The sequence below is a fragment of the Mustela nigripes genome, chromosome 6, assembly GCF_022355385.1.
Source record: "Mustela nigripes isolate SB6536 chromosome 6, MUSNIG.SB6536, whole genome shotgun sequence".
Taxonomy (NCBI): domain Eukaryota; kingdom Metazoa; phylum Chordata; class Mammalia; order Carnivora; family Mustelidae; genus Mustela; species Mustela nigripes.
This window is the reverse complement of record NC_081562.1, coordinates 101334218-101347600: the sequence shown is the minus strand read 5'-3', so window position 1 is coordinate 101347600 and position 13383 is coordinate 101334218. Positions and strand designations below refer to the sequence as shown.

The window sequence follows — 13383 nt, the reverse complement described above, 5'->3', positions numbered from 1 at the left end:
CAGAGTCCTGGGATCAAATCCCACATCGGCCTCCCAGCTCCATGGAGAGTTTGCTTCTCCCTCTGACCTCCCCCTCTCATACTATCTCACTCTGTCTCTCTCTCTCAAATAAATAAATAAAATCTTTTTTTAAAAAGTCTAATAATTATGTAGCATTTGTCAAAACTCATGAGTTGAAGGACTCTGCAAAATCCTGTTAGCGTAGAGAATACTAATGTTTTCCTCTAGGGAGCAGATAATACCTTTACTTAACCCTATGTCCATCAACACAGTATCTGTGCAATACTTTATCACAGTCCACGAAATAATATCATGGGCCATGTGGGACGGGTGTTATGATCCCTCTTTCATACCAAGGAAACTAAGGTTTGGAAGACAATGTCTTGTCCAGACATTACATTAACTAGAAACAAAACTGGAGCTGAAACTGAGTTCTTTTCATTCTTAATGCACTGCTCCTAGCCTACAGGAATGTCCCTAAGCCCAAGCCTCAGGACTTAAACATGTGCACTCTATCCGTCCCCTAACTTCATCAGTGGCGGCCTCACTCCTCCATTTTCTTCCTGGGTAGGGAGCTCTTATTTGTTTAAGTCTGTCTTCAGATGCATCCTCTCCAAATCTTTGATCACATTACTTTTACTTCCCCAAAATATTTCCAGTCTGGCTGGGAGTTTTTTCTTTAGACGTGATGACCCAAGTTAGACACATATGAGCTCTGGCTTTGCCATGATTTGTAAGTGATATGATCCTAAAATGTTTCCTGGCAATTTCCAGGGTCTGTGGGTGCTGCATCACATGGATGTTTCTAGAAAGAGTTATGGTCACCCCCAATAATCTTTGCCTGAGGCATAGCCAATTTAGATGACTAGTTTGGGGGTCAATTTCCCCTCATGATCTTTTCCATATGCTATTTTTATAGCTCACAGTTACTTTTTGTAAATTCCTCCATCAGTTTGTCCCTTCATTTCCCAGAAAAGCCTTGTGGTCATCTTTAGGCTTAAAGCTTTGACTCTGAACTTCAGCTCCTTCAGAACGGGGCCATGCTTAATTCATTTCCATATGTCCAGCACCAGTGTCTGACATATGGTCAATACAAAATATGTGTTGGTCCAACTACCCCAGGTAAGGTGTGCAGAGGGACCCTGCTCTGAGCTCCCCAGGCCGATAAGTCCTGCGGAGAAGCATCGTGAGGATGAAGAGCCCATGTCACATGAGGATATGCAGAAAGATCCGAGAGTAGATTGTGTGGAAGAAAAAAAAAAAAAAAGCTCAGGTATAGAAGAACTGTTAGGAACACAAGAACCAAGAGATTTTTTCCATTATTTAAAAGACTGAGCTTCAGGGAGAAAACCTGGAATCAAAAGGAGGGAAATCGGCAAAGTTCTTGCTCTGGTTCCATGACCTCCTCATGGCTAGAAATGTCCAGCAGAGAAACAAGCTTCCCCTGAGGCAAGGCATTCGCTACTACAAGAAAAAAGCAGCAGAAGCTGGGTACTTGCTAGAGAAATACTCCATGAGAGCAGTCTCCATCCCTTCATTCCAGGCCCAAGCCCTGAGGCTACTGAACAGGAAGCACTTTCCATCTCTGTGCCACCATAGTTCCGTCCCAGCAGTGCCGGGTATCTGAGAGATTATTGCTCACAAGGGCCCAAAGGGACATGGAATATAGAGCCTTGCCATATATTTTTAGAACAAGAGCAGCCTCTCTTCCTCCCTGGGAAGCTGGACATAAGAGAGTCAAGGTGGAATGAGCTGCAAGCCAGAGAGCTGCTCCTTCCCCTGTTCTGCCCACGGAATTCTGGGTGGCCACAGGGAGCATGTGTGTATATGTGTCTGTGCAACCTCCTGGTGCTGGGGATCCACCATCTGTACCATATGGCTGATACCACAGCAGAAAGATGAAGAGTTTGATCTGAAACAGGAGCCACCCTCCATAGAAGTCTGTTCTGAGGCTTGAGAGGCCACCCTCATAAGACCAAGCCAGTCTCTGGGCATGGAGTGGAGAGTACTTTGTCCCAACTCCTGGTAGGCCACGGACCATGGGCTTTCACCCTCAGAGGGGGCATACTGAAGGTCAGTGGCACTCGGTGGGGGTAGCAAGAGCCCTGTCACAGCTAGATTTAATAAACAGCCTGACTTGTTTCCTGATCTAGAAAATGGAACATAAAATCACAGAACATTACCATCCTTGTTTCGGCCTTGCCTCAACCAGCTATGTCCTGCTGTTCCGTGTCTACTCTGTCCCCTCCCTCCCCCACTCCCAGAAGGAAAAGAAAAATATTCTCAGGCCTACAAGGTACTATTTCTTTACAGCCTGCAAAATGGTTCCCAGCTAAATCCAATACTTCAAATGTTGGGGACCCATGCAAAGACCAAGGCGCTAGTCCCACACTTCATGCCTCCTCAGTCTCCCCTCCCTGTGATCTAGCCTCGCCTCCTTCCAACCCTGGATTCTCTGCTAAGTCACAGGGCAGAATGAGAGGCATGGGTCAGATAGGCACAGAATCTACACAGGTGAGGCTTCCAAGTCAACTTTTGGACCTAACCACTCGCAATCAACAGTCATGAAGGATCTAACTTTGGGTCAGTGGCATTCCTGGCCACTGATAGCTGGCTAAAGAGTAAATCCGTACACAGGGCAGCCCAGGCTGGCCATGAAGACACATTTAGGTCCTTTAACCTTAGCCCTTCGGAAAGGAACATTTCTAATTCAAGTGCCCCCTCTTCCAGGAAGCCTTCCCTTATTTTGCTCATAGCAAATCAATTACTCTTCATCCGTTGTTCTGCAGTATTATGTTTGTACTTGTGTCCTCAGCCCTGTAAGCCCTCACTTCATCCTGCCTTGCACATGCCTACCTCCCTACAGAACTGCTAGACCTTCAGGGCACAAACTCTACCTTACTCATCACCGCTCCTCCCCATGCTGCCTAGCACAGAGACCGCTCACCATAAGCATCAGTAAATGCTTACCGCGCTTGACTGAACCGCCTTTATAAATCCCAGAGAAGGATCAAGGAGGAGGCAGCAGGACTCAGGAAATAATTAATCATGGGTTGATCAACATTTTTTCCTCTCCATTCCCTCCCTCAAACCAGCTGCAGCCAGTCCTTTCTGAGCTTGGCCTGCTGAGAAGCCTCCTAAGAAAGAATGTGGCTTCCCCTGTCTTCCTTCTGGAGGGATTTGGATGGGTCACATTTCAGGAGTGTAGCAGTGGGGCCCAGAGACCAAGAGGGATGAATCCTATCACACAGCCTTCAAGCGGCTGATCTGGAGAACACTAGCAACGATGAGGACCTTGGCCTTGCATAGGAGGAAGGAAAGGCAACAGCTGTGATGTCAGGCCTGGAGACTGGCTCCCCACAGATGGGGCTGGAGAGAGCTGGGCTTCTACAGTGACAGAGACGTGTACATAGCACGGTGGGGGTACAGGATCATGCATCTTGCCACGGACCAGGCCCAAAGTCTCCTGAGATGGTAGGTCCTAGAGAAATCACTCTCAAGCTTCTGTGGAAGTGTTTGTACCTAAAGGCTTCAGGCCAGGACATTGCTAAGAGAACCCCGGAACTGCCACATGGGATGGGTTTCGTGTCCAGGGCCTCACTCGTGAAGTGGGCATTCCTGAGATGGGTGGGAATGAGGGAGAGCCAATCCATCACTCCTCTACACACCATAGTCCTGATTCCATACGGTGAACGCTAGGCTGCCCAAGTATCACCCCCTTGGTGAATTCCCCAAAGCCAATGGGCTGCCATCACGCTAAGCTTAGGGGACTTTTAGACCCCTCTTTTTCTTATATAGTGTGATGCAGGCAGTGGCCAGGGCTGAAAATAAAATTTTTGTAGCTCAGCTTCAACACAGCTAGGAGCTCAGTCAGACTCAGCTTAAAGCCTACTGCTTTGTCTCATCCGTATCAAAACCTTCCAACTAAGAAAATCAGCCTGTGAGCAGACATTCATTTTAGTGAAAAGATAGGTCATGGCCCTGACTAACAGTGGATCACACCTGTACAAATCCAAAAGGCCCCAGGCCCCAGGCTCCCCAGACAATAAAGGCTGTTTTCTTCCTGGGATGTTGGGGAGTTAACCCAGGGCATTATAGGCAAAAATCTATTTTCTGGCTATGAGGACCCTCTTATGGCTCCTAAGGGACCAAAAGATCATTTCCTTCCAGCAAAGGCACCATTTCATCCACTGGCTTGGTCACAAGCTGTGTTTCTGCCAGGGCACCAGCACTGCTGGCTGCTAGTTCCCAGAGAGCTACTGTGATTGGCATCCCTGCTGGATGCCTCCCTGGGGAACTTTCCAGGCAACGCTTACACACACGTACACGCACACACACACACAGTCAGCTCAGGCCCACAGGCCCCACCCGAGCTTTCTAGAGCAAAGCTAGGATCCAGGGTTGGAGAGCCCTGTTGGGCTGGGAGACACCCATCAGCAGTCTCACAGTGCAGCCTGCTGGGCATGAATGAAGGTGCAGCAGCAGGACGCAGGGGTGAGGGGTGCAGGAACTCTGTCCATTTCCAACACCCGGGAAAGGAGCCTCAAACCCCAAACTGCCAGTTTAGGCTTGAAGGCCTGTGGGAAGGGAAAGACAGTTAACCTTGGGGCTTTCAAAATGCAAACAATTCTCCCACCCCCACCAAGGTCTCAACTGCTCAAATGCTTTAGAATGTTCCAAATGTTCAGCATAAGAGAGGAGCCCTGGGGACCCACAGGAGGAATAGAAGCTCCATCCTGAAAACAAGGACTGAGTGTCCAAGGAAATAGGCGGGAGGACTTTTGGGGAGCTTCATATGAATTATCATTTCTAACTTATGTAAGACTCCGCTGCTTCACCAATCTTTGAGCACCAACACACAGGTACAATTTCTATGCGAGGCACCAAGAGGGTACAGTTCACCTTAGTAAGTAGCAATGGAACAGCAATGACACAGTGTGAGGGCCAATGATGGCTCAGGAAAGGCAGCCACGGTAGGGTGGGCTCTGGGGTCCGGTGGGTCCTGACCGGTAGCAGCAGGAAAGATGGAAGATGAAAGAGAGCAGCTGGAGAGAAAGGGCGCGGAAAAACACCCACAGGACCTGGTGTCCGAGAGGGCAGTGGGCAGTGAGAAAGAGGGCAGAGGACAAAGAGGAGGGGAAGGAGGTGGCTTTGGCAGAATCAGAAGGAGTGAGCTGGGCCTTGGAAGGCAATGTAACGTGAGTCTCAGGAGGCGGCTGCTGAGTGTGGGTAGCCATTCCAGACACCCTGCACCCTATTCCCCCTTCATGAACCCTCCAGCAACTGGCTCTTGCTTACCTGTCTCTGCTTACCCATCTACTACCTCCACTTGCCCCTCTTGCCTCTGGCCCTTCCCTCTCTCCCCACTACTGCTACTTTCTACCTCCAGCAGCTCCTTGAAGTCGGTGAGTTTCTTATACCACTGGGTAGACAGCAGCACCCACTTCCACAGGGCCCCTACATGCACACTACCCAATGTCCCCTTCCCTTCCCCTCCAGCTGGCCTCCGAGAGGTGCCTGGGTCCCCAGCCTTCTTTCTTCCCAGCCTAACCAGCCAAACTGCTGGCCTCACCCAGGGACTGTAGGAGCTCCCTGAGCCATCTGATGTGTGAGGAGCAGTGGCCAGTCTCCAGCTCTGCAGCACACCATGCCCCGTCTAGACAGATTTGAGCTCTGTGTCCTCAGGAACAGCCAGGCCCCAGAGCAGGGCTCTGCTCCAAAGGCAATTCTTCCCCTGCAGGTGAGGCTGCTTTGGTGGCCAAAACTGAGTGCACACTGGAGACATTTCCCACTTAGCTGGCGGCCAGTCACCTGAAGTCTCTGGGGAAAAAGACAAGGCTCTCTGGTAGGGAGAATTCTTATTTTTTAATCATATTTAAAAAAAACAAAACAAAACAAAAAAAACGAACGAGTAGTTGGAGAAAACAGGCGACAGAGTGGGTGGCCACTTGGGATGCAGAGAGAAAGATCAAAGCCCACCAGGCACGGAGGAAACAGCCACACCAAGGCTGTGGCCCAGAGAACAGTCTAGGTGGCCCGTGCTCCATACAAGGCAGGCTGGGAACGGGAGGCTCTGGGTGAGGAAGCCTCAGTCACAGGCACCCCGTAGCCCTGCTCTGCGACCCCAGCACTGCAGTTAACGGTCTCCAGCTGGAACAAACACCCCCGCTGTCAAGAGACATCCAACCGAGCTCCCAGTTCCCCGGGAGGGCCGTCGTCCTATCTCTGTGTGGGCAGTGAATCTACCCAAACTGCAGCCCCGAGGCTGCTTTCTTCTTCCAAGGAGAAGGTGGAGTTCCTCCCTCTGGACACAATCCTTCTGACTGCTGCCCCTCTCACAATCCCAGCCCGGGGCAATTAGCCAGGAACACTCTCTGTGTTTACCAGCCAAAAAGTGCCCATCTTTCCCAAACAAGTATGCTACCAAATTTCCTCCCAGGTCCCTCAGTTCAACCTCCCATTTTTTTAACCCAACTTATGATAACCAGGATCCTGAAGACTGTGGAAAGAACATGGCTTGCCTGAAGAAGCAACAGGCCACAGTGGTGGGCCCAGTCTCCACTCCCAGCCCAGTGCTTTCCCACCTCACAGTGCTGCCTCCCAACCTTCCAGCTGGGAAAGCAGCTCAGCTCAACAAGCCCACGGAGCTGCTAGAGCCTTCAACCCACTTTAGGGTGGTCAGACCTTCAGCATTCTAGTAAGTTCTTTCGAAGGACTTTCACTAACATTTGGTAGAAGCCAGGGAAACTCCCAAGGTACCAGGACATCATCTAAGGGGGCAGCACTGAAGGGAGGGATTCCAAGACCCTGTCTCTTCTTCCTTCTAATGTGAAGAAGCCAGAAACTGACATGCCATCTCAGACCAGCCAGCTCATTCCTCATGAGATTTGCCGGGCCTCCCCTTCTCTGGTCCACACTGTGGCCACTTGCTCATAACCTAAGAATCTGCTTCACCCCATCATTCTCCAGGACAAATTTGAAGGGGAATGTGTAAGAGTGATAACTGCATTCATACCCCCCCCTCCACCCAAAAACAGAGGAGCAGGAAGGGAAAGAGAGACCATGGTGCTAAAGATCTCAAAACGGAAGTCATGGTGTATCCATTACGTTATCTGCTGCCTCACACAGACCCCAACCCCCATCCTCACCCCTGAGCTGCTTCCCCATGTGTCAGACATACAGCAGGACAATACAGCCCAGAAAAGCAGGCCCCTCTGCTTGGCCAATAGATGGCCAGGGGTTAAGAGGGTTGACGGGTATGTTTCAGCATTTGCAGCTCTACATTCCTCCCAAGAGTGCCCCTCACATTTTACCTGATGAGGTCAATAGGTTGAAACTTATAGAACACTCCGTAGCGTGCCCATTCTTGATACAGCAGCTAAAAAAAGAAAAGGGAAACAGATTAGGGGTAATGGGGGAGACCATTCACCTTTCTTTTTGTTCACCTTAGCAAATCAGAATTTTATCCCCCACAACCACCCTAGCAAGTCAAAACTGAGTCCCCAAAGCCCAGCTTCTAGGAAAATTCTCCCAAGACATCCATAAGGAGGGTCTCCAATGGTGGGAGGCTATAGAGGCTGACTGCCCTTCCCCATGTACTAAAGGTGACCTTCCTCACACTCCAGGACAGACTCTGCTGCACCTGCCAATCATAACCCCACCTTCTTCACTCCTTCACCTGGTTTAGTCCAGCAAAATGAGCCTGCTATGTTCCCTCACTCCTTCATGAAACAAGTGTTTCTTGAGCATCTACTAAGTGCCAGACACTGGAGAGCACTGTAAACAAGAGTCATTGCTGCCGTAGAGCTTACACCCTGACATGTGGAAACAGATAGAAACACGTCAACATACAGGATTTATAAATGCAACACAGAAAGCTAAATCAAGGCAAGGGAGCAGAACACGAAGGGCAGGGGAGTAGGGAAGGGTGCTATTTCAGACAGATGGCAAGGGAAGGTCTCTCTGAGGTGACAGCTGAGCTGAAACCTGAGGGAAATGAGGGAATACACCCGGCAGAAGAACACCCTTCCCATGCAAAGGCCCTGAGAAAAAGTGCATGTTGTATGTCCTGGGGGAAACAGGGAAGCTGTGTGGCCTGGGCAGCATGAGCGTGAGGCGAATAGGCAGAGATAGCCTCAGAAGGTACTGAGGTGGGAGCTCACTTGGGGGTTTGAGGGTCACGCTAAAATCTTTGCACTCTGCAGGAAGCCGGGGGGAGCTGTGCAGCAGTGGGGAGAGACCACCCAGCTTGGACCGCCTATCGCTCACGCCAGCCGCCTTGTGGAGAAGAGACTGAGAGCAACCATAGGAGCAGGGGTCTCTGTAGTGGTCTAGGAGACATGAAGGTGGCCTTCCCCATGGAGGCGGTGACGGCGTGTGCTGTGGAAGGGCAGGTGGGGAAGGACAGGACCAGGAGTTCACTTCGGGGTGCACTCATTTGAGGTGCTCTGTAGGCAGCCCCGTGGGGCTGAGTATGCAACCGGATGCAAGTGTCTAAATTTCAAAGGCGTGTCGACCTCCTAAATGTACAAGAAGATGAAAATTTGGGAGGTGTCTGATGGGAGATGATTTATAAGGTCATTGAGCTATGGATGCAACCAACAAGGGAGAAGAAGTAGATAAAGAAGAGGTGTGACAACTGGGACCTGGCGTGGCGACCTTCAGAGGCGGAGGAGATGAGGGGCAGCAAAGGAGACACAAGAGCCGCCAGGGATGTCCAGGGCTAGAAAGGTGTGGTGCACCAGAAGCAAAGAGACCGCTGGTCTCAAAAAGAAAACAATGTCCCGCTGTGTCAAACACTGCTGACAGACCAGTTCAGGTGAGAATGAAGAAGCGACATACAGGTTTGGTGACTTTAAAGTCACTCATGACCTTGATAAGAGTGGTTTCAATGGATGTGTGGGGGCAACGCCTGAGTGGAACACATTCTAGAAGTTACAGGAGGAAATGATGCACCTACACACAAAGGTGTGCCATCTTGTGATATCTGAACGGCAACTTTAGCAGAACTAGCACGTGGACAAAACCTAGGTGTCACCACGGGAGCAAATGGCATTTCAGTTTCAAACACTTAGCCGGCAGGCTTCACAGATTATCCACAAGTAAATGAAGTAATTAGACATCATCTAGACATCCACACTGAGACATTAGCATGTAATCAAATTATAGGTCTAGAATTGACAAGTCTGCAAGACACTGGCTATCTTGTCATGTTCTCTAGTCCCCTCACCCAGCACACAGAAGTCACAAGGCATTCTGACCAGGAGAACCTGCCCTAACCAGGTATTTTGGATAGCTAGTTGAACAGCAGGAGGTCATCCTTTTCACCTCAGACCCTGTAAAGACAAGATTTTTTTCACAAACTGACATAAGAACTGGCATTTCTATTTAATGGGTTTAGACTTTTATTGTCATAGTATCTCACAGCAATGGCGACACCGAACCCGAAAATATACAGACACAGAAAGGCAGCCACACTTAGCACCACCTGTGAAGGAGGAAACCGGACATAAAGGGGTCCCTCTGAGCCTGACTGGTGGGTCAGGATGTGAATCCACGAGTTCGGAGGCCACTCCTTCCAGACAGGCGGCTCCTAACTGAATCTTACTGTTCTCATTAGATCGTCTCCTCCCCTTCACCTCAGGTGCTTCTACTGCCCTGGGTCTTTATTCCCTCCCTTGGTGCAAGCCCTGCCCTCCCTAGCACCTGGCAGTCACAGTGACATCATTTGTGGCCCAGAGGGAGGCCAGCGTGCGTCAGGAGGTATGGGCAAGGACTCCCCTGAGGGCTGTGGCTCGTCACTGCCTGCCTCACAGGCTCTGACCTCTGGAGCAGATTCCTCCCTCTCTAAGTCATGGATCAAGCCAAAAGCTAAGCCTGTGAGCTCCGATCTGCCACTCCCCTGGAGGGAGAGACAAAAGATATCCCCGAGAACCAGTATGGCACGGTGGCACAGGCTCAAACTGAAAGCCACCCTCGCTGGCCTTACCCTGAGTGAGATCCTGGGCATGCTATAAGAAACACCCTTTCTCAGTGTGCTGCCTTCTGAGCACGAAGCTGGATTCAGTCTTTGGCTGTGGATGAGGGGTGAGCCAAGAGAGCTGAGTGAGCCTGGGGCAGATGGGCTGGATGGGCACCAAGGACATCCCACGGTAGCCCTGCAAGGGACCTACAGCCACAGAGCACCAGACCTGGGAGTGTCACAGCTGTTAGGGCTGAATGCCCATGTGGCTATTCCCAGGCTGGCTCACGCCTCCCTGCCGGGGTGTGCAGCACCGTAGACCCTTCCCCATCTCTATGAAATGTTCACTTGCACATACTCAGAAACCAAGGGGGTCACACTAAAGCCCAGACCACAGGGTCCCAGAAAAGACTAGCAGTCATGGTAGAAGGCGGCGTGCTCTGGAGTCTCTGCCCCAGGGGGATGAGTATGGTGGAGTAAAATGCAGGAAGACATCCACAGTGTCTTAGAACAATCCCTTGAAATGGGCAGTGCCTACAGCCTCCTAATGCCGCTTTTAGCAAACCCACTTTCTCCCTCAGAGCTATACCAGTGTCCTCTTCACGACTGGCCATGCCTGTGAATAGATTAGGGAAGGTCTGCAGCTCCCTCTCCATGGACAGTCCCTTATATCAGAGGCCCTGGATGTAATTCTAGACATGTCAGCCCTACCCCAAACCTCTACGGGGACCACCCTGCCTGATGGATCAGAGCATTCAAGCAGCCAGTCGGCTCCCTGGGGATCACATTTGACAGTGGGTCAGTGGGTTTAAGTATTTCATGAAACCATAAAGGAGCCCAACTGTGAAAACCATTCACAATGCCAGAGAATGGCAAGATGCTTGTGACTCCTGGCTCTCTCAACGGCCTCAGGCTCCTCAGAGAGCCAGACCCCAACAGGAAGAAAGATGCCGCCGATGGACGGCTAGTGACTGGACAGGGTGAACTGAATGGGAAAGAAAGGAATTCTACTCTCAAATCCTGTAATGACCTGTTCGAATTGTTGGCAAGTCCCTTCAACTCTCTAGGCTTCCTCCATTAGCAAAATGGGGCAAGAGGGGACAACCCAGGACCAAAGTACGTTTCTGGTCACAAAAACAGAACTTTCTTCACACACCTTTTTGTGGGGTCACTTTATAACCATCCACTAGAGAAGACAATCATCTGCAGAAGCTGGAAAACCCAAGGCCCGGGTTTCAACACTGCTAAAGAGAAGCACAGTCCAGTCGTGGGCCTTCGGGTCCCCTGTACGTGGGTGAGGAAGCTGCAGGGAGGGGCGGGGCTCAGGCAGCCCTCCGAAGATGCTTACGGTCACTTCCCTGCAATGCTTGAGAAAACCAGGCAGGTCTGGCTCATGTGGATTTAGGTAGCTACAGGCAGCGAGGGGAGACCCATCCAAACCCATGCTGCTCCCTCTTCCTGCTGCTGTGCTTTCTAGAAAGGCGGAAAACCCCTGCTCTCCAGAGGCAGGGTGCGTCTTGTTAATTACCCTCCAGGAATGGGGAGAGAGAGACTTCCAGCCCCTAGCTGAAGCTGAGTCATCCAGACCGTACAAATGCACTAGGCAGGCTGGAAGGGAAGAAGACTGCATTCTCAGGGGCCCCCGGGCTTTCCTGGGATCTGCCCAGGAGGAGCCTGGCCTCCAGGAGATCAGGGAGACAGGCACAAATTGCAGGGAAGAGTAAAGGAGGACATGTAGGTACCGGCATGATGGGCAACTTGGGATGCCCTTGCAAGTCGCCTCTACGGGCCCCCAGAGAAGCAATGCCACTGCAGCTCCTGACCCTTCTCCACACCCTGCAGCAACAGATGCGAGGACTCTCCCTGGCACCCAACCAAAATCTGTTTGCAGTCCTCTCCAAGAACACTAGACTATTATAATGCAATTAAAACAGATCAATATGCTGCACGTATTCGGAGGTTTGGATTATTTCTTCACGTGGATCCTCTTGGGCCCCACCCATATACTAAAACTGCAGGAACAAGCCAGCACTGCGCTGAGAATTCCCCTTGCCATACCCGAGATGCTCAGGAGCTGGCTATACAGGGCTGGCTAGGGCTGTGGATGCCAGGGTTTTCATCCTGACTTGACAACCGTTTACGGCCATTGGAACCATCTCCTCACCTTGCTGGGAATCAGTTTTCCAACCCAAATGGACGAGGTGGAACGGGGAGGGAATTTCCCCTCTCTCATGGATCCCCTCTCTCCCCATCCCAGGAAAGCCTATTTCCCTAACCATGACCCTGGCAGAGGAAAATAAGGACTGGCCAGCAAGCTGAAGGCAAAGCCACCAGGAAAGAGCCTCCTGTCTTTTAAAGACATCTATCTGCCTTTTGATATCAACTCTGGGAAATAGCCACCAAGGTACAGCTCCTTCCAAGCTGCTCTGTCCCTGCCCCCCAACGTCTACCCATCCTGCCAGTTCAGCTGTGCACTGGAAATAACTCTATGGGCCTACACAAAACATTTCCTGGAAGGGAAAATTTCCGTTACAAGATTGTGTTGTTAACAATAACACAACATCGTTCCAAAGACAAATAAACATCTATTTCAGATGGTCTACAATTTGCTTCTCTCTGCCTCCGTGCAGATAACAGAGGCCTGGCTGATTTCTCCCCAGAGTTATTGTGTGTTCCTGGTCTCTGGAATGTTCCTGTAAAGTGCTCCACCTTGCTGGGCTGGGGTCACCACCCACTCAGCAGGAGGACTCTTAGGTGGGCAGCAGTGGTGATCACCCTTTAAAGGGGAGGAACGTGAAATGAGAGAGCGGGAGGACAGAAAACGGTTGGGGTGAGCTAGGTGAGATGTGAGGAGAAACGCTTCCTCCTTTTCCTTTAACTCTGATCCGGGACTTTTCAGGAAATTAAACACCGAGACGATTAGCATCAGATAGAAAACAGATGAGGTTAAGACATGGCAGTACTACAGCAGATTCCCTGGGCAGGCAGAGAGGGGACATGTGTAAGCAATCACAGCAGTATTTCTGGAAAAGACCTTTTATGTTTTTAATACTTAACACTTCATAACAGGGACTAATGGGCAGGATAAAAAGGAGGCTGCTCAAAAGGCAACTTGGGGGATGAATAATTTTCCAGACAACAGAGTAGGGGTGGGGGGGGATCTCCTCGGGCTTCAATTCCTCAGCCCTCCCGCCCCTGCTCTCCCTCCTCTGCTTGCCAGAGTTGCTGATGGCTGGGGGAAGCTGGGTGGGAGAAGGGCATGAAGGGGTTGACAGCCAGATGAGGCAGTCCCCACTAAAGAGGCAGGTGATGCTTAGAGTGCCATGTCATGGCGGGGGAGGGTGGTGCACCCATGCAGAAGAACCGGGGTCTGGGTGGTGAGCCAGGAGACAGAGGTAAGAGCAGGTGCCGTGAAGGAGCTG

General features: G+C 50.9%; 1 protein-coding gene across 1 annotated transcript in view; it reads right to left on the bottom strand.

Moving 5' to 3' along the window:
• The window catches only part of ANO2 (anoctamin 2), a 341480-nt gene that overhangs the window by 207731 nt on the left and 120366 nt on the right, over positions 1–13383 (bottom strand). The window contains exon 10 of the mRNA XM_059404945.1: positions 7314–7378. Within this exon, the coding sequence (XP_059260928.1) occupies positions 7314–7378 (65 nt within the window). The remainder of the gene's footprint in view (positions 1–7313; positions 7379–13383) is intronic.